Consider the following 23,364-nt stretch of genomic DNA (forward strand, 5'->3'; position numbering starts at 1 on the left):
CGTGTCGTCTTAGACCGCTCGACCATCTCACCGTACATTAAATTTATTTCAAATGAATGGCATGTTCAAAAATGCTCCGTGGGAAGAATCGCGAAAGGAAGGACGCACGTTTTTAAAATCCGAATACATATTTATGCAATCCTGATGCAATGATATTTTGAAGCATAAAAAAAATGTCGTCACAACAAAAGTATCACATCCAAGTTCCCGAAAACTATGTTAAACCTCCAACAAATCCACAACCTAACGATCGTCTCGAAATTGCATACAATAACATTCAATTGGTTGACATTAATGAAATCAAAAAGCCCATCGTTCCTGAACTTGACTATTGCAAAGTGGAATCATTGATGAATACCATCGAAGAAGATTATGATAAAGTGCCTCCCATTGAAGCCCTCAGGTAGGTGCTTTTATTTTCAATTTTTATTCAATGATTATTTCATTAATTTCCTAAAACTTGAATTTCGAATCATATCACCAATGTTGGACCCATGAATCGCTCATATTGTTCACAATATTTTACAATGTGAATCTCCTTTTTGAAGATCTCCGAGTGGATGTTTGTATGTCTTTGGAGGATGTCATCGTTTCGAAGCTCACAAACAACTCGGAAAACAACTTGTCAAGGTCAACGTACGAAATGCTACTCCTCTTCAATTACAAATGTATCTCGGATCGAGTTATTTCACATTGGAAGCAGAATACATGAAAGAGAAACAAGCACGAGAGCAGCAACAATAATGTCACGGTTGAACTTGGCTTGGGTCAACTTTTGTAAATTCTCGAATATGAGGTATATTCAATTTTTATTATTCTTTGAATCCTTGTCTGCTCGAGTGCTCATAGAGAGAAGGGTTGAGAAAACTATTCATATTTACATGGCTGAAAATATTGTTTCATATATTTTGAAATTATCCATTACAAGTACTTTTGAGTATCAAAACAATAATAGTTTTGAATTTAAATACCTTTTTTGAACTAATCATAACAAGTAACAGAATGTAATTGCAATGCTCAAACAGGTCATGGCCTGTTTATGCAAGACTTATGATCATATTCACACACCATGGAAGTGATCTTGTTTCGGCCACATCCACGGATTCTTGTTATCCAAATTCTTGTTTTTTGGCCAAGTTCCAACTCTCTTGTTGTTCACAATGACTACAAAAGTTTATTCAGCATTTAAGGTTAAAGCTTCAAAGTCGAAGCATCTACAGGACAAGACGCCATCCTACCAATAATTCTGAACACTTTCCTCTTTCGTTTACCATGCATTCGCCATATGAAGCAATAAAGAACGAACCTGTGATCTCGGTATACTTCATCTCCTTTCTTCAACATTCCTTCCCAATCGCATGCTGTGATTTCAATACCTTTAAAGTCAATTTTTAGTAAAAAACAACAAGCTGCAGCAGACCATCAACACCATTGTTGCGAGAACACTACGCCACAACGGCAGCTCCTGAAAATAAATACCAAAAAAGCCGATCCATTTCTCCATTGTAGACAAAAGAAAATTTCTCGACAAGTTTTAATGCCAGTCTTTGAAATACGACCGCAAAAGATGTCGAGTGCAACCACAGGTGTGGTGGCCAGTGATCAACAACAACAGCCACCACTATCATCCAATGACGATCCTAACGAGAAGCCATCTCCTGTTACAACAACATCCGATCCATCATCCTCTTCGCTTCTTACAGAAGAATACATTTGTGCGGAGGAAATACGAGCACCAAATACTTTACCTCTGATGGCTGCAACCACGACGACTTCATTGTTGTTGAAGGAGAACGAACACCGTTACGACGAAGAGGAAAAGAGTAGTCGTACGGAAGAACATCTGTGTTCAGCAGAAACAACAACAACCGCTTCTCTATCAACACATCATCAGCAACACAACTTTGCGACAGCAACCCCTACACACATGGTTCAACAGCAGAGTTGCAACCACAACACTCAGCAACAATTATTATCTCCTCACTCCTATGCATCTTCTTCCACTCCTCCAAGAAAGGCTCGAGTTTCAATTTCCGACGACCCACAGCTACAACAACAACAACAACAACGAAGAAGCAGCTCTTCGGAAACAGCAACACTCTCCTCACCATCAATATCAAGTAATCCATCTTCTCAATCATCCTTGTTGGGCTCATGCTCCATAACACCCTTATTACCTCAAGGTGATGCAGCCATGATGCTCAACGAGAAGATTCATCAAATTTTCCTTCCTGTTTGCTTGTTTCTATGTTACTCCTATCTCGTTCTGTACTCTACCGATTATCCAATATGTATGGCCTTTCTATGCCTTTTGGCAATTGTGCTTAATTTTAAATTTGTTCGTTCCAAGGTACAACAACTGGTCATCATGTGCATGGTGAAACGACGTTTCATAGATTTGGATGAGCCAATTCATGAAGAAGGCCTTTTTAACACTGGCTCCACGCATCAGAGCCAGATCAATCACAACAACTCTGTCTCTAACCAAGCTGTCACTACCCCTACTGACACTGATACTACCAATAGAGGTAATACTGAGGAAATTAATAATAATAATAATGGAAATATTCATAACAGCGTTGTTGAGGAAAATGAACAAAGAATAGAAATTGAAATTTCCTCATCACAACAAGACATCTCCACCTCATCAAAAACCACCCCTAATTCTTCAACAACAGCTGCAGCATCATTCGCTATGAATTCGAAACAATCATCAATAGACACTTCAGCACCTTTCTACTCGCCAGATTTTTGGAAATTTGGACGAACTTTGATATCGTCAAGAAATTCTTCATCTTCCTCAAATCTATCCCTTGATATGGGCGAATTGGCGAGAAGGCAACGATATCTCGAAGTTTACACTTGCAAAGTAATGATTGTCATGAATGTCATTGTGTTTTTCCTTCGGCTATTGCTGTGTACAAAGGACTACACGGTTGGATGGTTAATGATTGGATTTCTCTCGAGCACCATTCACAATTATTCATATATTATTTTACAGAATGCTTTGGTGGATTGTCGTGTGCATTCCTACGATGCCATCATGTGGATTATACTTTCCCAACATGTAGTGTCATTTGGAATTGCATTTATTTTGTCAGCAATCCATCATCGCCATCTGGAAGCATTTGGAACATTTTGTCTCTTGACTGTGTTGAATTTCATGTTGAATTCTGTGAGTTACAAATTGATGAACCGTCTCAATACAATGAAGTTAATGACGAGCAAACTGAAAGAGGCAAACAGATCCAAAAACGCCTTAGTGAGTTCAATTTCTCATGAATTCCGTTCTCCATTGGTAAGTTACAAGGTGGTCATGTTTATTGTGTCAGACACATTTTCAACATTTTCATATATTGTTCCAAATTCATGAATGTTTGTTGTTGCAACGTTTGCGAAATCATGTGTCACTAACAGATGAGCATTTCTGGAAGTATTGAGCTACTGCTAGATACTCCCCTAACATCAGAGCAAGTAGGCTACATTAAAACTATTGGCAGCTGTAGTAGCATCTTGCTCACCCTCATTGAAGATATTCTTCAATATTCGAAGCTAGAGAAAACAAACATGGAAATTGCCACCAATTCAATGCTTGGAAAAACCAATAGCCCTGAAGATGAAGAGGAAAAGGCCGACACCTCAAAAACAGTATTCTCACTCTCCGATTGTCTCTCACATGTCAAGAGCATTGCAAGTGCGTACGCCTCTAGCTTTAATGTCACTATTGACTTTGTGAGTAGCAAATTCCTGCCGCCCTATGTACTGGGAGAAAGCGTGCGTTTACAACAAGTTCTCATTAATCTTCTTACTAACTCTATTAAGGCATCCCAAAAAAATCAAGTGGTTACACTTGCAGTTGAAGTTCCAGAGGACGACAACCCTGAAGATTTGGTCGACGACGGAAGATCCAACACACCAGAAAACATCGTTGTGAAACCAAGAATACCCTCACCTGAAACAGTTCTTAATTCTGATCCAAATTCAGAAAGCGTAGCTACAAAAACTGTTGTATTTCGTGTGATTGATCATGGCGTTGGTATTCCAAATGATGTTCAAAAATTATTGTTCAAGCCATTCTCGAGTCACAATAGAACAGGTGATGGTAGCGTTATCGGGACAGGTCTAGGACTAACTATTCTACGAAAAATTATTATTAACATGAAAGGAGGTATTTCTTACAAGACAGAATGTGCTCCCTCTCCTAATCAAGGAACCACATTTTCCATTTCCATACCTTTCAAACTTCCAGATCGAAAAAAGAAAAATTCTCTGAAGCAAATCGAGGAAATTCTGAGATCTCATCCCATCGTTTCGAATGGCCTTTCCGGAGGGGATGGAGAGGCTAGTGTAGTGTCAGCCACCTCAAGTATCATACCTACTTCCAATCTTGCCAAAGATGACGAGACAGATAATGGAAATAGTATTGATACAGAGCTTCAGAAGACTCATCTACTTCATAAAGAGCTTTACATGATGAAGAAGCGACAGTCAAAACCAAATATACCAAAAGGAGTAGGAACAATAGTGCACATGAACGGTCATCACCTGACTCCACCAACTTCAATGGAACAACATCCAAATTCTTCATCACCGTCAACATTACCCACACCGAACGGAGCAACCACTGTTCCAGATGACATCTACGAAACAAAAATTCTTCTTGCTGAGGACAATCCCATCAATTTATCAGTCCTGAAAAAACTACTAGAAAAAGGAGGGTTTAAATCCATTACAACAAGTTCAAATGGATTTGAGCTTGTGGAAGCCTTTAAAAACGAATATCACAATATTATTGTAACAGATTTGCACATGCCTTGCATGGTAAGTGTTTTTTTAGAAATGACTGTTTAGGTTAATGTTTTGCGGAATTAATTGTATCACACTAACCTCGACTACAATTTCAGAATGGTATTGAAGCTGCCAATGAAATACGATCGTTACCAAATGGTGACAAGACTAAAATCATTCTTCTTACTGCTGACGCCTTAATGGATAAATTCAACAATATGGATAGCATTGACTCGTGCTTGAACAAGCCAATTTCCAAAGATGATTTGAATGAGGCAATTATCTCAGCAATCAAGATTCAGAGACAAGAGCAAGAATAGCAAGGATTTCAGAACATGACCTATTAAATTAATAATTATTATTCCGACGTGTATTGCACGACACGACCACAAAATTACTCCATTGCAGCATGCTGAACTGCACCCTTTCTCTTGAAGAGCGTTTGATATGCCTCTTCGAGTGGCAGCCCCTTTTCATTCATTAACTGTAATAATTCATCTTTTGGAACATTCAGTTTCTTCTTCATGGCAAAGGTTAATGCAAATGAAAAAACACTCGTTCCTCCAATAAAGTAGAATACTAAACGATGATCGATTGGAAATCCAATACCGCTTGAAACAATTGCTGCAAAACTCACTCCAATTAAGAGCGGACCAACCATTCTTGCAATGGAAATCATCGATTGAGCGACACCATTCAAAACTCCTTGACTCTTGTTTGTCACCGAGTTCGATGTGAAGACGAATGAGCATGAGAACATGAGCCCCACTCCGATTTGTCTTACTAACAAAATAATACTCAGAGAAGTCCACAAAATTACACTCTTCCATGTCTGTGGATTTTCAGGATCATTTCCAAACCAACAAACTTCTGGGAAAATAACTAGAGAAACTGTGTGAATGAGTAGACCAACACGAAATGCGTTGATGGATCCAAGTTTCGACATTAAGAATGGCACAAATACCAATTGATTAAGGAAAATGAAACCTCCTGTAATAGCTCCAACAACTGTGTAATGATCGTATTATTTTAACAATTGATAAATAACACAGTTCAACACCAATATGAATTCAAATGGTCACATTTCAATCGCAATGTTATTAATATCCAATACTTACTTCCAACTTTGTATCAGATAATATGCATCATTTGAGTTTAGCAATTCAATTGCATTCATTAGAATACTATTACTTTGATAATTCTCATAGGCTACTTACTCTCATAGGGCGTGAAATTTAAACCATTATCTGACACTGGTAACATGGCATACAATGGAAAAACTTCATCAAACATGACTTGAGCAAAACCAACCAACATGTACAAGAAACAACCGACAAGAGGGGAAATTCCCTCAAATATTTCATGTTTGAATAGTGCACGCCATTCGATTTTTCTTTTAGGTTGGATGGCTGCCTCATCATCAGTATCGACAGCAGCAGCTAAGGATTTTGATTGTTGTACAGAGGAGGAAGCTTCTAAATCCTTTGCTGGAGTCGTGTTTTGTTTCAGAACATATTTCTTGTAATATTTACTTTCCTTGTTGGTTTCCTCTAAATAGAAATAACCTAGTACGACTGAAATTAAACCTAAGATTGTCACCATGACATTGGGAATGATATAAGGAAAAACGTCACACCAGTATTGAACCCATTCTGGAAATAGTTTCATAAACTCTGGATATTGGACGTTTGGTCTTGAAAACACTCCCCCAACTGAGATTCATGATCGAAAGAAAATTAGCGTGTGTAAATAATTATTGAACAGTTGAAAATTCATAGCTCTCAAGATATAAAGTCAACACTTACTTAGTGGGCCCAACACAGCAGCCAAACCAAACGTTACGCCTACAATACTAAATGCTTTGCCTCTATTGGTACCGTCTTTTGAAAAACAGAAAAGATTCAAAATGTTAAATTCAAAAAATAGTAAATTAAAGATGGCATTCGAATTTCCATTTAAACTTCTTGCTAACATGACTTACCTGTAATTTCTGTTAAATAGCTCTTGGTCACTCCCAAATTACCGTTCAACAAACCAAAAAGGAATCGCGAAAGAATAGCCCACCACAGCCATTTGCTAAAACCAAATAGACAACACGAAAGAGAACCAAGTGTCACGCCAATTAATAAAATTGGTCTTCTTCCGACAACGTCACTCAAATAACCCCAAAAGAAGCTAGAAAACAATTGAGAGAGATAATAGGAGGAAGCAATAAGGCCAGCAAAATAACCCAATTTTTGAGGATCATCTATGAATGTTCAAAGTAAAGGAAAACATGTCCGTGTGCGTAGTAGTTGGATCCAAGTACAATAAATTATTGAAATTTGAAAATGCACCACAAACCAAGTAAGAAATTGAAAAGAATTGAGAATATATAACCCAAACATGCTGAACCTACCAACAATATGGAAATCTGCAACCATGAATCCAATATATGCAAAAATTGCAGTCAAGCTTAAACTATCCACCAAATATATGAAAAACACAATAGCTAATTGTTTCATTGGAAGAGGCGTTGCAGCCACTGCGTGTGCCTGATGATTTTCTTCTTCCGGTGATGCAAGGTTATTGTTACTAGCCAGTGCTCCTTCTGAGGGCGAAGTTAACGTGTTGGATTTATAATAGGGTGCATTTACATCTTCATCATCATCGTCCATGACTAAATTACCGTTCACTCCTCCTCCAGAAGTAGAGTTCTGATGAAGAGCCTCATCATCCATAAATTCATTACCCAATTCCTCTAATTCCATGTTCGTCCTGGTAGTTCCATTACGCTTGTTGTTATGGTTCTTCTTATGATTTACTTGTTCTTCTTCATCGGATGCGTGCTGATCTATTCCATCTACCTGATGTTGCTCATCATCCTCTTGCAAATTTAAAAACTTTTTACGAGCCATTCGGAATTGCGTACAATAGTAATGCCGTTGTTGTTGTTGTTGTTTAATACTTTAACGTGCGCACAGATGTTGAAAAATTATATAATTTTAATGAACGAGCAATGTATTTCGTTAATAACGGCCTGTATGATACGACGCCTAATTTTTTCTACTTTTTCTTCTGTGTCATTGTTTCTTGAAGTCGACTTCAACAAAAAGTAAACCGTTCCAATTGTGCGTCTCTTCCACAATACCAAAGGCCGTGCGAGCAACGACTCTCTAATTCGCAGTGTCAGCTGTTTTGGCGGCATCCATCAAACCAGTCAGTTATCAAAAAAAATCAGAAACACCATTGTTGTTGGTTGTCAAAGCCAAAGAGTGTGTGTGATTTGAAAATACAAGAAATATATAACATTCTCATCCATCGACCCTTTTTGTTATCCTCGTCTATCCAATATTTCTCTTTAATTTCATTATCATCATCACACACACGAGTCGTAAATATATAAAACAATAACAACAATTTCTATCGAACCCACAACAGCAACAACAACATGTTGACAACTCCTCGTGGTGCTGGCAGTGGTTCACCCAATCTCTCCAACAATGCTCCTTCTTCTTCTTCTCAACAACAACAACAACCTCCTTCTTCAACCCCACAAGAAGATTCTGAAGTTGTTGTGGTTCAATCGGTCAATCCCAATGAATTAGATAGTGCCAATGAAACTTCCGAATTTGCTCTCTATCAATTATATAAAAGAAACTTTGAATCGGATACAATTGATGATTTATCATTACTCAAAGAACCAACCGATCAAACAGTGACTCGAATTTTGAGAAATCGTTTTTATAATCAACAACCAGACATCAATGGAGGAACTTCACAATTTTATACATATTTAGGACCAACAATTATTGCTGTAAATCCTTATCAAAAGACAAAACATTACAAGAATCATGTGAAAACGTGAGTAGTCAGTCCTATTGGTGTTGTTGTTGTTATTGTTTTTGTTTTATAACGATGGAATTTAAATATTGGTTTTGAAAATTTGACACTTTAAAAAAATGTTGGAATGTGTGTCATGATTCTCTTGTTGACCATGATGTAATTTTTGACTCTTTAACACACTAGATTCTATCATGCCAAGCAACCCTATGAAATTGGTCCTCATTTGTACTCTTTGGCTGAAGATGCCTATCGTCAAATGAAAGAAACAGGTCAAGGACAAACAGTGATTGTTTCTGGTGAAAGGTATGTGTTTGTTTAAATTTTCACACTGTTCTCATCGTCATTAATGAATGTTACAATTCTCATACATGTGATTGTATGGGATATTTTCACATGTGTGTGCGTGTCATCACAACACGTACCCGTCATCATGTCTCTTTAATCATTCATCAACATCATCGTCTCTCTCTCTTCGAATCATTGGTATGATCACAACAATCACATCAACACAATTGTTACACCCTCTTGTTTCACATCAACACGACGACGACAACAACAACAAACTCTTCACATCAACAGTGGTGCAGGTAAAACAGAAAGTTGTAAAATTCTTTTAGAATATATTAGTGCCATCTCGATCAGTGGTCTCATTACAGAAAACATTAAACGTATTCTGATTGAAGCCAATCCAGTGTTAGAAGCATTTGGTAACGCTAAAACTCTTCGTAATGACAATTCCTCTCGATTTGGTAAATACATGGAAATTTTCTTCAATTTTAAAGGACAACTCGAAGGAGCACACATTACAACCTCACTCTTGGAAAAGTCTCGAGTGGTGACTCATCGAAAAGGAGAACGAAACTTTCACATCTTTTATCAAATGTGTGCAGGTGCTGATGAATCGATGAAAAAAGATTTAAAGTTGGACGATGCCAAAAAATTCAATTACTTGACTGCCAATGGTCTCAATGCATCGAATCAAGCGCTCACCATTTCAGGAGTGAATGATAAATTAGAATTTAAAAATACGAGACAGAGTATGACTGAGGCAGGTATCAGCGTTTTGGAACAAATGGAAATCTTTCGATTGTGCGCTGGTATTTTACATTTGGGAAATGTGAAATTCAAAGAAGTGAATAACAATGGAAAGGAAACTGCTGAAATTGAAAACAAGGACACTTTAAGAACTGCTGCCTATTTGTTTCAAATTGATTACGATGTCTTGAGAGATGCCATTCTCTACAGAACCATTCACGTCGGTCGAGAGGCAACGAAAACGTTACAAAATGCAGAGAAATCTGCATACAATAGAGATGCTCTTGCGAAAGGTATTTACGAAAGACTTTTTGCATGGCTCATTCGTCGTATCAACAGTGCTGTGAAGAGACCTGACGATGCCAAATATTCCATTGGTATTTTAGACATTTATGGATTTGAAATTTATGAAAAGTATACCAAAGAAAAGAACTCTCTCGAACAGCTCAATATCAATTATGTGAATGAAAAGATTCAACAACAAGTTCAGAAATGGCTTCAATCCGAACAAGATGAATATGTGAGAGAAGGAATTCCTTACACACCCATTCCACTCAAAAACGTCGATCAAACGGTGGAAGTCATTGAAGGAAGACCACTAGGTATTTACAAATTATTGGATGAAGAATCACTCTTTCCTAATGGTACCGATGAAAGATACATGCAAAAATTGAATACTGCTTTTGGAACAGGTTATGCATGTTATGAGAAATCGAAATTTGCTGGTCTCATTTTCGATTTGAAACATTTTGCAGGTAAAGTGACGTATGATGTCGAGGGATGGGTCACTATGAATAAGGACACACTTTTTGAAGATCTTGTTTTGGCCATGAGAAGATCTCAATCGAATTTAATGCAACAACTTTTCCCTAGAGATGAAAAGGTAGATTCTTTTGGTAAATTGCAAAAAACAACGACCATGCAATTTGCAGAAGATGTTCTCAAATTTGTGGGCAAAATGAAAGGAAAGCATCATCATTTTGTGAAATGTATCAAACCTAATCATGAAAAGAAACCCAATGAATTCTTGGATGAGGTCGTCATGGAACAAGTGAAATATTTGGGAATTACAGAAAATGTTCACATTCGAAACAGTGGTTATTATTTCAAGATGGATTTTGATAAATTTTTAGATCGATACAAGATGTGTTCAGATGCTACATGGCCACGTTGGAATGGCTCTCCCAAGGCTGGAGTTAAGAAAATTCTACAAGAAATGAAAATACCAAAGTCCAAGTATGCTTTAGGTCAAAGTAAGGTATTCTTACAAACTCCAGTTCAATTGTTTGCATTGGATGAAAAGATTGCCTCTCGTAGAATTGAAATGGCTTCTATCATTCAGAGAAATTTTAGAAAGTACAAAGCCAGACAAAAGGTTCTCGCTGAACAACATTTACAAAAGGCCTTGGAAAAGACATTTGGTGAAAAGTGTGACAATTTATTCCAACGTTTGGTGAATCAAATTAACTGGAAGACTGGAGAACGTCAAAGAAAACTTCTCGTCGTTGCACCAAGTGCCATTTATCTGGTAGATCCAAAGACATATACCGTTCTCAAACGTGTGCAGTACAAGACCATTGATAGTTTGAAATGCTCTGCATTGAATGATGAGGTTATTATTATTTCTGCTCCACAAGTTCACGATTTAATGATCGAAGCAGACAGTAAGAATGAAGTCATGAAGGCCATTCGTGACTCGTACGATTTATTCTTTTCACACATTAATCGTGACAACTCTGCTCCTTCCAATAATAGCAATTCGTCACAAGATACAGCAGCAAACTCTTCATCTACACCTAGAAAAGATGTTCCAACTGATCCAAATGCTCCTCCATCTACTGCCACAGATCCTGCTTCATCGAATGATGATCTCTCAAAGAATGTTGCAGCACTAGCCACCGATGATCACAGCATTAAAACATTGCGTGTAGATATTGGTGAGGAATTTGTATTCCATCCATTGAAGGCATTGAATAAGAGAGTCAAGTTTGTGAAAAATTTCAATGCCAAATCTGGAACAATGATCGAAGTGACCACTGAAGGTTTATTGGTCAGTTCAAAACCAAGTGATGACGTCTTTGATGGAATGAAATTGAGAAGAAAGACTTCCTTCCATAAAAAATTCTACGGAGATTATATTCACTTGGCCAAATCAGAACTCATGAAAAAGATTTCTGAAGATTTTGGAGATCAAGAAGTGTCATTCAGTGGTGTTGTGACCAAGTATAACAAAAAGTACAAGAAACAAGAAAGAATCTTGTTGATCACTGAGAGAGCCATTTACAACATTGATCCAAATGGTTACATTATTCACAGACACATTCCAATGAGAAGATTGAAAGCAGTGACAGTTTCTCCATATACTGATGGCTTCTTTGTGATTCACACTCCTGATGAATATGACTATGTGTTTGAGAGTAACAAGAAGACTGAAATTTTGAAAGTTCTTTCAGAAAATTACACCAATGCCACTCGTGCCAAGATGAAATTCTTTGTCAAGAATTCAATCAAACACAGAATGAAGAAGGGTAATGAAAATCGATTGGAATTTAAGGAAGTGACTGCCATTCGTGGTAATCATGTCACACCTACCGATTACGGAGCTGAAATTCAAGTCAAAGTTGAAGAAGTGATGAGTAATGAATTGGATACAAACGTAGTTCAAGATATTTATCAAGGACAAAAGTTGAGAAGAAAAGATTCTCTCTTGAAATGGTATCTTGGAGATTATTTACACATTGCCAACACCAAAGCATTTGAGAAAATTAAGAAGGAATTTGGAGATTGTCAACTCTTGTATAGCGGTTTAGTTCAGAAAATTAACAAACGATATCTCGTTCAGGACCGTAAATTACTCGTCACTGATCAAGCTGTCTACAATTTGGATAATGACTTGAAAGTATTAAGAAGAATTCCATTTAAAGAAATTTCTGGAATCAGTGTGAGTACCATGAGAGATGGTTTCTTCATTTTGAAAGTTCCCGATGAATATGATTATCTCTTTTCAAGTCCAGCCAAAACAGAAATCATCAAAGCAATTATGGATCAAAAGAAAAAGGTTGAAAATCGATCACTAGAATTACAAGTAGATGACAAACTTGTCTATACCGTTCACAAAGGAAAGGGTGTGAAAACTCTTGATTTCCAAGATGATTTTTCAGTGAAATCGACTCTTATCATTCCAACCAGTACGGGTGCTCTCATTAAGGTCAACAATGTTGAAGTCGATGAACAACAACAAAACGTTCCACAAGAAGCCGAAAAGAATCAACTCGTTTCTGAGGTGAAACAATCCATTGGAGCTGATATTTATAAGGGAAGAAAAGCAAGAAAGAAGGCATCCATGATGAGAGAACACATGGGAGATTATTTACCAAATTATTACAACAAACTTGTTCAACAATTATTACAAAAGAATGGAGACACTCAATTACTGTTCGCTTCAGAAGTGTTGAAAATTAACAAATCACTCAAAACTCAGAAACGTATCATGATTATTACTGATAAGCATATTTACAATATTGATCCACAAGAATTTAAGGTGAAACGTATTATTGATTTGGATGAAATTGAGGGCGCTTCGATGAGTCCTTTTGCCGACGACAATTTTTGTTTGCATGTTCCAAGTTCATACGATTACTTGTACGATTCAGATAAGAAGACTGAAATTTTGGACGTCTTGTCGAATGCAATCATGAAGAAGGCTCAAAAGAAACTTCCAATTAACATTGCAGATACCTTCTCATTCTCACCAAGTGGTAATGATGTTGTGAATATTAACTTTGTGGAAGATTCGAATGCGAACGAGACGTTTATTGAACCTCACAACAATAATTTGGTCGTTCGTGTGAATCACAAAGAACCTGGAGTGGTGTTGGAAGCTGCCTATGTTTATGTGACGAGACATGCCTCAGAAAAGGATAAGGAAAATGTCAAACCTATTGAAGTCAAGTCGAATCCAATCTTGATCAAACTCAGAAAGAGATGGAAGTACAAATTGGAAATTCGTTTCTACGTCAATGAATATCTTTCACAGTGTTCATTCCATGAAAAGATTGATACTGTTGGTTCGAGATTGGAATTTGTGTCTCAAGTCTCTGATTTGGAACCTCGTGAAGAACGTTATGTGATTACTTTGCCTGAACGTGATGTGGTGTACTCGCTACTTTCAAAGACTCGAGTGAAGTGTAAATTAGTGGATCCTATGGGACGAACATTGTTGGCTGTTCGTTTCATTTATGATGTGAGATAGGTTTTGGAAAATTCACTTGACAAGTTATTTGTGCGTGTTGGTTTATAAAATGTTATTTTGAATTTTAAATAAATTAATATATCATGAATGATTTGTGCTTTGTGTGGTGGTAAATATGAAAGTACAGTGGAATTCATTATCGAACAACAACAACAAATGGCTAACACTACTTGTGACTGGTTAATTTTCGAATGTGATCTTTCAAAATCTTAATCACTTGTTGAGGATTTGAAAAATCATCTTCATGACTCATAATGTACTCAATACTGAGAGTGCTGTCGTCGTTGTGACTATTGGCCTCTTCTTTTTGACTATTAGCCTCTTTCTTGCTGATATTAGCCTTTTGCCATCTGACCATATCAATTTCTTCACACAATTCATCTACATCTTTTCTTGCTGTGATTATTCGTGTTCTCATCATTTTCAACACTTCATGTTGAGAAATTAATTTTTGTTTCAATCCCTCGTTTTCTTCCATTAACTTGCCTTGATCCTGTAAGATGGCATCTCTCTTCATCAAGAGAGAATCGTATTCCCTTTGAAGAGAGTTATCAGTGGAGAAACGATCTGCCCATAATGGATCAATGGATTTGTTGGTACTTTGTGTTGTGGTGGTCGAGGTGTTACTGATATTGGAATATTTCCTCTCCAATTCTGCATGAACTTGCAATTCTTGTTGTTTTTTCCGTTCTCTCTCTTCCATGTACTTTCGGTCTTCTTCCTCTAAACGCTTTCTTTCTTCTTCTTCTTCTGCCATTCTTCTTGCTAGTTCTCGTTCCATCATTGCTCGTTCCAATTCTACACATAATTCTTCAATATCGCTATGAGCATTCTGTAGTCGTTCTTGCAACATTTGCAAAGTTTCTGTATGAGATTCTAACGTTTCCATCAATTCTGATTTTTCATCTCCGAGCTGTTTAATGTTCCGTTCAAGATTAGCCTTTTGTTGTTGCAATTCATCATACTCGTGCTGTAACTTGAGATCGGTTTCATGAAAAGGTGGTGGTGTCATTTTTTCAACAGTGAGATTTTGATAATTCTCAATGGGAATCTCTACATGATTTGAGTGCAATTTCCATAGCAAGACTGCCAGCGAAAGATCTTGGAGCTATACAGGGATCCTTCTGTGGTTGATCAGTGTCCAATGTTTTTGTTAATTGTTTTGGGTATTTTTGATTTTAATTCTTAAAAAAAATGAATGAAGTGGTCGTTGATGTCGGAGTAGAAGATGGATCATCATCCCGAAATCCCACGCTCAACAATAATAACAAACTATCAAAAGGTTTTGGATCGAGTATGAATTTTCCTACGAATACCATTGAAACTGCTGCAGATGATGGCGAACCAACGACAAGTGCTTTTGCACAGATATCATCAAAAAAAGACTTCACCAAAGAGGAAAAGGTTCTTGATGATACAACACCAGCCCGAGGATCGGTAGATATTGATAGATTTATGGAATCACACTCGAGACTTTTCAGAAGTAGAAGAACGATAGCCATCATCAATTCCATTCCGAAGAATAGTGCCGACCGGTCGTGGAGGCAAAAAATGTACCTGATTTTGGAACATCCTAGGTCGAGTTATGTGGCCATGATTGTTACCATTATTTCTTCGTTAATGACTGTTATCCAAACTGTATGTTTGGTATTGCGTTCATTTCCATTCTTCTTTCAATTCGAGTTTTTGTGGATATTTATTACTGGTTTCCTCTCAATCTATTTCATGATTGAATACATTTTGCGAATGGTGGCCTATGTGCATACTTGGGGAGATTTTAGACATTTTGTAACTGGTGGAATGAATATTATTGATTTTATGAGTTGGAGCAGTTTTTGGATTGATTTGATTTTATATGAAGCAGATTTAAGCGACCACTTTTATGCACAAACACTAACAGTGTTTAGAATTTTACGTTTACTGAAATTAATCAAATTGACGAGACTGTCAGCAAAATTCCAACTACTTGTTGTTTCTATCAGAAGATCCTTTGAATTATTGTTATCGTTAGTAGTGTTAACAGTAATGGGAGCCATTATCAGCTCTACACTTATTTATTATGCTGAACGTGGTTTGTTTGATGCTAAATCAGGCACATGGCTTCGACCCGATGGTACTCCATCACCATTCTCGAATATTATGGTCTGTATGTGGTTCTCAATTGTTTCTCTGGCCACCGTTGGATATGGTGATATTACGCCAGTCACCGTAACTGGACGAATTATTGCTGTCATGACCATTCTCTCAGGTATTGTGGTCATGGCCTTACCTTCCATGGCTATTGGTGGTATTTACAGCAAATTATTAGCAGAATTTGATGCAGCTCAAGACGAAACAGAAGAAAAGGAAAAACAAAAAGAAAGTGAAGATATGGGAATTGATCTTGATATTGATGAAGCTGAGAATGCACCCAAAGCCATTACAGGCGGTGTGATGGATCCATCTCAATCTATTCCATCGTCATCAAACGAACAAAAATCAACATGGCTCAGTGTGGATGAATTACTCTTTGGTTCAAGTTCTTCCTCGAATAATGCTTCTGGAATTAGGAACAGTTCATCCTTTGGAGATTTGGGAGATTGGTCCAATTTGAAGGATCCAACCATTCGTAAAGATTTACAAAACATTGACGAAGGAATTCTCACTCAACTCATACAGCAACAAGAATTGCTCATGCAAGCATGTGTGCAACAAATGACAGATATGAAACTTGCCATTGAAGAGATGCAACTCAATCGAATGTTGTAATAGCAACGTATATATTATGCCACTGAAATGGAACATTCCTAAATTTCCCGCCTTTCCAACTTTAAAAAATGTATCCTATCAACCTTAAAACAAACCCTTACACACCTTCTTCCTCCTCTGAACCCGAAAAACAAACTCCAAGATATCGTTTCCTTTTAGATTTGGCTGAACAATTACATAAGGCCCGTTTTGAAAAAGCATTTGGCTCTGATGAAGTTGCTAAATGGGATGTCGATTGGGATGTTTTTAATACCAATACTCCTTAATGGATGTGAGCAAATGAATGGTGAGCAAGAGGAATGTTATTTAGATGTATTGAAGTTGAAAAGCAAACTAAAAGCTGTTGCTTTTAATAGGCTCAAAGAGTACAGTAAACAATATTTCCAAATTCTCCATCCCGAAGGTGAAATATCATTCAGCATAAAACAAGGAGGAGGCCAATTAGGAGTGATTATCAATGTAATTAGACGAGGAAATGAAAACTCACTTCGGTATTTTATCAAAACGCATTCTCATGGAAGGAAGGAAAGTAGTTCATCTGATCCAATACCAGTACAAGCTCTTGAGCTCATAATGTACAAAGTTTTAGAAAAGCTTCAATTGTGTCCTGAAGTCCATTTTGTTTGCAAAGACGCAAAAGATTTCTACATTGCAACACTTAACGCTGGTCAAGATGAAAACTTTCATGAATATTCAAAATGTATTGAACAGCCAGAAGTGTTGGGACGACATGTATGGGTAAATTTATTGGAACATTTTAAAGAAGGAGTTGAATTAGACTGTGAACTCGACGAGACAAATGTCTTGGATGAGAAGGCGCATCAATTCGTGAATCAGATGACTTTGTTAGACATCATAATAAGAGTGTTCAACATACGAGACGTGATTCATAATACAACCAATTTCGGTTTCGTTCTTCCAAGTGGTGATTTGAAAATAATAGACGTTAGAATAGAGCCAGCACAGTTTACAAAACAGTTTCCATGCTTTTTTAAAAGGAAATGGAATGTTTAATTATATCAACGCTAATGCATCAGTGACATATCCTTTATTTAGTCGTCCTTTACGACAACGATTACAAACTGCCAGGCACCTTGTTACAGATGGAAGATTATACAACCTTAAACAGAGCCTTAAAGAATGTGTGAATAACGTGAAAGATCAAATATCTCACAGAAACTCAATATTCAACATTACAACAGCTTATAAGATGTTAAAAAGAAATATGGAAGTGTTTGAACAGTTTTTAACTCACGCGCTCTTAGAAGAATACTCGGAATTGATGTAAACGCCAATGAAATCGTTTAGAGTTTGAGAAAGACATCTCTTTGTTGGCATGATTTGATTCTATTCAAGCCAAGAGTGTGGAAGGAAGAATAATTCTTTAAGAGGTTACAAGTTTGTGCGAATCTACGATTGTGTTCAATGATTATTCACAAGATATTCTTTGGTCATTTCATCCATTATCGTAATTATTCAAAAATTAAAAAATGTTTAGCAACAGGAGGCATCTGTCAACGTCGTCGCTGTCATCATCTGGCAACACTCCACTCACACATTCTGCCCGAGCCTCTCTCTTGGTACTCGTGAAGAGGACATTTATTGGAATTGATTTGGCAATTCTTGTTCTACCTAGTGTGATATTTGCTATATGGTCATCCATTTTACTTTACAATACGGTGAAAGTGGATAATGCAGTGTTGAGTAAATTACAGAATTATACTTCGGATCCGTTTATTATTGTGGAACCATCGACCAATGGGTCTGTCAGTGGCAGTACTAGTAGTTCGTCGTCATCATCATCATCGATCTTTATGACTTGGTCGTCATCACCATTTCACAGCAGTGAGTCATCATTCAACAATTCCACTCACAACACTTCCAACAATTCCTATTACACTCCTCTCATTTTCCAATGTATGGTTTTTACCATATTATTTGCATTGACACTCGCAGATTGGATCAATGTACTCTTTACGAGCTTTGGAGGAGAAATTTGTGAACGATTGGCTCTCGATCGATGGAAACGAAAAAAACTCTCTGAAAATCCATCACTCATCTTTTCACAGAGTCATGAAGAACGAGTGGAAGATGGTGCTGCCGATGCACAAATTCCACCCATGAATGAACATTGGATGGATGATGAAGATAAAAGTGAAATGGCACAAACCACTTGCATTTCACATGTTGGATATTTGATTTTCAAATGGTTCATTGTTGGAGGAGTAATTTTGGGATTATTTTCGTGGTTTACTGTGGAATTGGTGGCCATGAATCATACATTGAGAAGTCATGAATTGATATCACGAAATAATTTAACAACAATTACGAGTTCACATGTATTTTCATCATCTCATGCTGTCAGCACCACTGCTCATGGAAATTCATGGAATGAAATACCATCTCAAATGAATTCGGTTGAAATGGGATCCTCACTCAATTTGTGGTTAAATGTTTCCAATTCAGCTAATTTGACTTCTAATACGGTGGCATGTGCCTTGTTGTTTTTAACAGATATTGGACCTCAACAACAGAATGGTAAAATTGTGCTGCAGCAATCGAAAATTTCCTCTCTTGGCGACTCTGTATTTTTGTATATGGTCATTCGATGGATGGTTTATGGATTGGGATTGTTGCTCTCCATAGTGGCATCGATTATTATTTCAGTATTTGGATGTTGTGTTTGTGCGGGTGATAAGAATTCAAGACGACGCTCATCGAACAAGTCTGTTTCTGATAATGTCACTTATCGACCATTAGCAACTGTATCTGATGATGATGATGAATAGGAGAGTGTGTGTTCGATTTGGAGTTTGGTTGCTGTAGTCCCAAGTACTTGTAGAATTGTTTTTCATTTTTGTTGTCCGAGTTTTTGTTTTCCATTCCGTGTGTGGTTGTATTAGAGTCATTCGGTACAAATTATTTCCAATAAATATCATAGCTTTTTACAAAAAGAAATATATTGTGACCTTCCACCATTCACCTCTGATTAAATGCTAGAAGTACCTTCACAAGTCACAACAGAAATATCATAATATTTAGGTTTTAAAAGTCGATGATGGAAATGTTTGGAAGCAGAGCGAGTAATGTCCAAATATATTAGTGATAAACTCTCATCACAGTCATTGCAATAACCTCCTCCAATTGCAATTAATTTGCTTTTTTCACTGTACGCAGCAGGCATCGAATATCTACCCTTGTAGCCATAATGTGTTAAGTCAAAGCTACAAAATTCTCTACTTTCAACATCGTACAAATAAATAAATTTAGACATGTCTGATGCTTTACCATAGGCTACGTGTGAACCACCAACGACAGCAATGACACTGTTTGATATTTTCAAGACTTGATGCCCCGAAAGTGTTGGCATTCTAAATATGGTTGGATCTAGAAGTTCCCATGTGCTTGTGGCAAAATGATAGATGAAGCATTGAGATGAAAGAGGGGCGCCTGTAAAATGTGTAGAGAACAATGTCAAGTTGAAAAAGTTATTTTACAAAAAATGTCAAATTGTAAATAGTGAGCTTACCTTGGCCAGGTCTCAATTTTCCACCACAAACCACCATAATGTCATACTTTTCTAAATATGTTGCAGAGTGATAAGCACGATGTGAAAACAAGTCACCCTTAACATTAACAGGCTCTATGGTGTATGTCTCAAAATCAAACACCAACAATTCTTTTTCAAAGGTACCATTTCGACCTGCATTGCCACCTAATACATACATCTTTCCTCGTCTCATGACGGCTGTGTGGCCTTCCCTATATGGTATTCTATCAAGATCATCATTGGCTTCAGTTTTTCTGATTAATTTAAACTTGTTTGTCAATATTTCAGATTGACACACACAATCATCATTGTTGCTACTACTACTACTTTCATCTGCCGTCTCTTTTGTTGTAAAGGTCATTTTGATAATATCATTCGACATGATACGGCCACGTGTAAATCCTCCATAAATATAAACACAGTTATTTTGTGAATCAAATGCTGTTGAGTGATATATACGGCAACTGGGACGCTGTTTTGAAATGGCCGTCGATCGAAAATCTCTTGGCTTATACACGCTAGCATTTGGTTGAATGGCTTGTGATTGACATTTTTCTCGAGCTTGCTTCATGACTGGTGTCACATTGAAATCTTCAAAAACCACAGTATCCATATCGATTGCAGGAAAAAAAGGTTCTTCATCATCTTCTGATCTTTGCAATTTCGGTGATTCTACAGTGGCTGAGCTATCCAGGATTCGCCTAGGTGAGTGCAATCTGACAAATTCTACATAATCAACATCTGCCATTGCAGTTTCGTTCCATCTTTCAAATCCATTGAACACATAAAATCGGTCAACATCTTCCTCAACATCGTAGCGCACATTGGTGAGCTGTATGGCACTAGTTTTCTTTGTCTTGTGAGGTGCATTGATGAATACAGCACTTCCATTACCGGTTGGATGCCACGGAATGCAATACAAGCCTAATCCTTGCACTCTAGCAAAACTTGAAATTTGATGCTCGATCGGAATCATCATACTTGCTTGATCATGAGGTTTTAAAAATAATTCTTCAATGGCTTGAGATCGTTCAGAAGGGGTCATCATTGTTTGTTGGTCGTTCTCTACGGTTTGATCATCATCATCATCAAAATTAATATTGTGCTGATTCAAAAGCATGGAAAATAGAGTGTTGTTGTGTTGCATTTTTTTTAACTGGTTTGATTTCTCTAATTCATATTACAATCATATTAATTGGAATGGTTAACTAACATCATGATGGTCCCTTGATTATGAAATATTTGGCATCTTAATGGAAATCAATTTTGAAATGTAAATATTAATATTTAATTGAGAAAAAAAATGTATTTGGCCGTAGAAGGATGTTGTCATGGGGATCTGGATAAGATCTATGCAACCTTGTTGCACGCAATGGAACAAAAACAAATGAGTGATCAGAAGGAGATTGCATTAAAATCTTTACAATCATCTTCGGAAGAAGGTGCTGTGGATGATGAATTTTTAAATTCCTTGCAAGAGTATCGGAAACCAACCATTGATGTGTTGCTGATTTGTGGAGATTTTGAAAGTATTAGACATGCCGATGATTTGAATAGTATGAGTGTTCCGGATAAGTATAAAGAATGGAAGGATTTTTACAAATATTTTGCAAAAAGTCCTTTAAAGAAGGAGGGAGAAGAAACAAAAATTGCACCCATTCCAACTTTATTTATTGGAGGTTTGTTTTGATTGTTTTTAGTAATGATATTGTATATATATATGCAATGTAATAACTGTGAAAATACATTTGAATGCACTATTGAATCATGATTCCAAAATCATTGATCTTCATTTACAAAATGTAAATCTGATACAGGTAATCATGAAGCTAGCTTGTATCTCATGAGCTTGCCATTCGGTGGATTTGTCACCGATAAAATCTACTACATGGGAAATACTGGCTTTATTAATTTCAAAAAGCGAAATCCACACGATGGAAAGTTTGTTAATTTACTTATTGGTGGATGGAGTGGAATCTATAAAGATGGAGACTTTTTCAAAGACAGTGCCAGATTTTTCCTTCCCAAGACAGAAACTGGCTTGGTACAGGAAAGCGATAGACATTTGGGTACGACGCTTTTCGATGAACAACACGTACCATTTTCTGAGGGAGCAAAAAGGAGCGTGTATCATGTTCGATTTTTTGAATTTTGGAAAATGCTTAATATGAAAGTATGTCTCAATCGTAGAAAAGAGAAGACACGATCTGATCAACCTCTCGATGTTTTCATGTCACACGACTGGCCAACAGGAGTCACGCGACATGGAGACTTGACTAATATTAGGAGATTTAAGGATCATGTCATGAAAGAAATTGAAGACTCTGATCACAAGCTAGGAAATCCCTGGGGCGAAAAATTACTGAACGAGTTGCAACCCAAATTTTGGTTCTCTGCTCACATGCATTGCAAATTTTCATCAGTTGTATCTCATCATGAACAGTTGACACCCTCGAATACTATTTCGAAAACGACGAAATTCCTGGCCTTGGACAAGTGTCTTCCAAAGAGAGATTTCCTACAAATGGTAAATTTGGATCATTACATTGACAGCGTCACAGAAGAGGAAATTGGGCTCGTACAAGGAACTGAGACAAGCATTAATGACAACACTGAGGAACGAGAAGGATCAGCAGTTACCTCTTCTTCTTCAGATGTAAATGACGAACAAGATGGCCATTATTACTTTGACTTGGATTGGTTGGCCATTACCAAGCTCTTCCATGCATATAGATATGAAATTTCAAGTCTTCTCAAACAGCCACACATCCAAAAGATTCAAAAACAGGCGTATGATACATTGAATCTTGATGAAATTGCTCAACATGTGTCATCTACCAGTCTTCCATTCTCAGCAAAGAATAGAATGTATCCACAATTCACACTGCAAGAAATTGAAAAGGAAAAGGATTGGATTTTGGAGAGGTCTAAAACATTTGCAAATGGAAAGTTTGCGAATCTTCGCATTCCCATGCCTTCTGAGTATGCCTTGGGAACACTTTCGTCATCGAACACAAGAAGCACTCTTCAGATGGATCCTCAAACACTTGAATTATTGGCATTCTTAGGATTTGATGAATAAAAGTTGATCATTTATTAAATTGGCCAACCATTTCACGAATTCACCAATATTTCCACTTTAGAATTTGCCAAAACAAAAACAATT

At 37.0% G+C, this 23,364-nt stretch overlaps 10 protein-coding genes across 10 annotated transcripts; 7 read left to right on the forward strand and 3 right to left on the reverse strand.

Moving 5' to 3' along the window:
• Window positions 1-173: 173 nt before the first annotated feature.
• Window positions 174-744, forward strand: C9374_007279 (uncharacterized protein; the record flags this gene model as incomplete). The annotated part of the gene is made up of 2 exons (XM_044697230.1): window positions 174-403; window positions 549-744. The coding sequence occupies 2 exons, from the start codon at window positions 174-176 to the stop codon at window positions 742-744; spliced, it is 426 nt and encodes a 141-aa protein (XP_044555642.1).
• Window positions 745-1,567: 823 nt separating this feature from the next.
• On the forward strand, window positions 1,568-5,108 carry C9374_007280 (uncharacterized protein; the record flags this gene model as incomplete). The annotated part of the gene is made up of 3 exons (XM_044697231.1): window positions 1,568-3,298; window positions 3,418-4,821; window positions 4,905-5,108. The coding sequence occupies 3 exons, from the start codon at window positions 1,568-1,570 to the stop codon at window positions 5,106-5,108; spliced, it is 3,339 nt and encodes a 1,112-aa protein (XP_044555643.1).
• A 74-nt stretch (window positions 5,109-5,182) lies between these two features.
• C9374_007281 (uncharacterized protein) lies at window positions 5,183-7,685 on the reverse strand (the record flags this gene model as incomplete). Its single annotated transcript, XM_044697232.1, has 6 exons — window positions 5,183-5,796; window positions 5,907-5,912; window positions 6,006-6,500; window positions 6,594-6,668; window positions 6,770-7,036; window positions 7,187-7,685. 6 exons carry the CDS (start codon window positions 7,683-7,685, stop codon window positions 5,183-5,185), a joined length of 1,956 nt encoding a protein of 651 aa, XP_044555644.1.
• Window positions 7,686-8,218: 533 nt separating this feature from the next.
• On the forward strand, window positions 8,219-13,900 carry C9374_007282 (uncharacterized protein; the record flags this gene model as incomplete). The annotated part of the gene is made up of 3 exons (XM_044697233.1): window positions 8,219-8,631; window positions 8,797-8,916; window positions 9,193-13,900. The coding sequence occupies 3 exons, from the start codon at window positions 8,219-8,221 to the stop codon at window positions 13,898-13,900; spliced, it is 5,241 nt and encodes a 1,746-aa protein (XP_044555645.1).
• Window positions 13,901-14,066: 166 nt separating this feature from the next.
• On the reverse strand, window positions 14,067-14,912 carry C9374_007283 (uncharacterized protein; the record flags this gene model as incomplete). The annotated part of the gene is made up of 1 exon (XM_044697234.1): window positions 14,067-14,912. One exon carries the CDS (start codon window positions 14,910-14,912, stop codon window positions 14,067-14,069), a length of 846 nt encoding a protein of 281 aa, XP_044555646.1.
• A 182-nt stretch (window positions 14,913-15,094) lies between these two features.
• On the forward strand, window positions 15,095-16,648 carry C9374_007284 (uncharacterized protein; the record flags this gene model as incomplete). The annotated part of the gene is made up of 1 exon (XM_044697235.1): window positions 15,095-16,648. One exon carries the CDS (start codon window positions 15,095-15,097, stop codon window positions 16,646-16,648), a length of 1,554 nt encoding a protein of 517 aa, XP_044555647.1.
• Window positions 16,649-16,927: 279 nt separating this feature from the next.
• Window positions 16,928-17,662, forward strand: C9374_007285 (uncharacterized protein; the record flags this gene model as incomplete). The annotated part of the gene is made up of 1 exon (XM_044697236.1): window positions 16,928-17,662. The coding sequence occupies one exon, from the start codon at window positions 16,928-16,930 to the stop codon at window positions 17,660-17,662; it is 735 nt and encodes a 244-aa protein (XP_044555648.1).
• A 476-nt stretch (window positions 17,663-18,138) lies between these two features.
• On the forward strand, window positions 18,139-19,437 carry C9374_007286 (uncharacterized protein; the record flags this gene model as incomplete). Its single annotated transcript, XM_044697237.1, has 1 exon — window positions 18,139-19,437. One exon carries the CDS (start codon window positions 18,139-18,141, stop codon window positions 19,435-19,437), a length of 1,299 nt encoding a protein of 432 aa, XP_044555649.1.
• A 200-nt stretch (window positions 19,438-19,637) lies between these two features.
• Window positions 19,638-21,345, reverse strand: C9374_007287 (uncharacterized protein; the record flags this gene model as incomplete). The annotated part of the gene is made up of 2 exons (XM_044697238.1): window positions 19,638-20,098; window positions 20,178-21,345. 2 exons carry the CDS (start codon window positions 21,343-21,345, stop codon window positions 19,638-19,640), a joined length of 1,629 nt encoding a protein of 542 aa, XP_044555650.1.
• Window positions 21,346-21,501: 156 nt separating this feature from the next.
• On the forward strand, window positions 21,502-23,280 carry C9374_007288 (uncharacterized protein; the record flags this gene model as incomplete). Its single annotated transcript, XM_044697239.1, has 2 exons — window positions 21,502-21,877; window positions 22,016-23,280. 2 exons carry the CDS (start codon window positions 21,502-21,504, stop codon window positions 23,278-23,280), a joined length of 1,641 nt encoding a protein of 546 aa, XP_044555651.1.
• Between the last annotated feature and the right edge of the window lie 84 nt (window positions 23,281-23,364).

Source organism: Naegleria lovaniensis (genome assembly GCF_003324165.1).
Source record: "Naegleria lovaniensis strain ATCC 30569 chromosome Unknown tig002, whole genome shotgun sequence".
NCBI lineage: Eukaryota > Heterolobosea > Eutetramitea > Acrasida > Naegleriidae > Naegleria > Naegleria lovaniensis.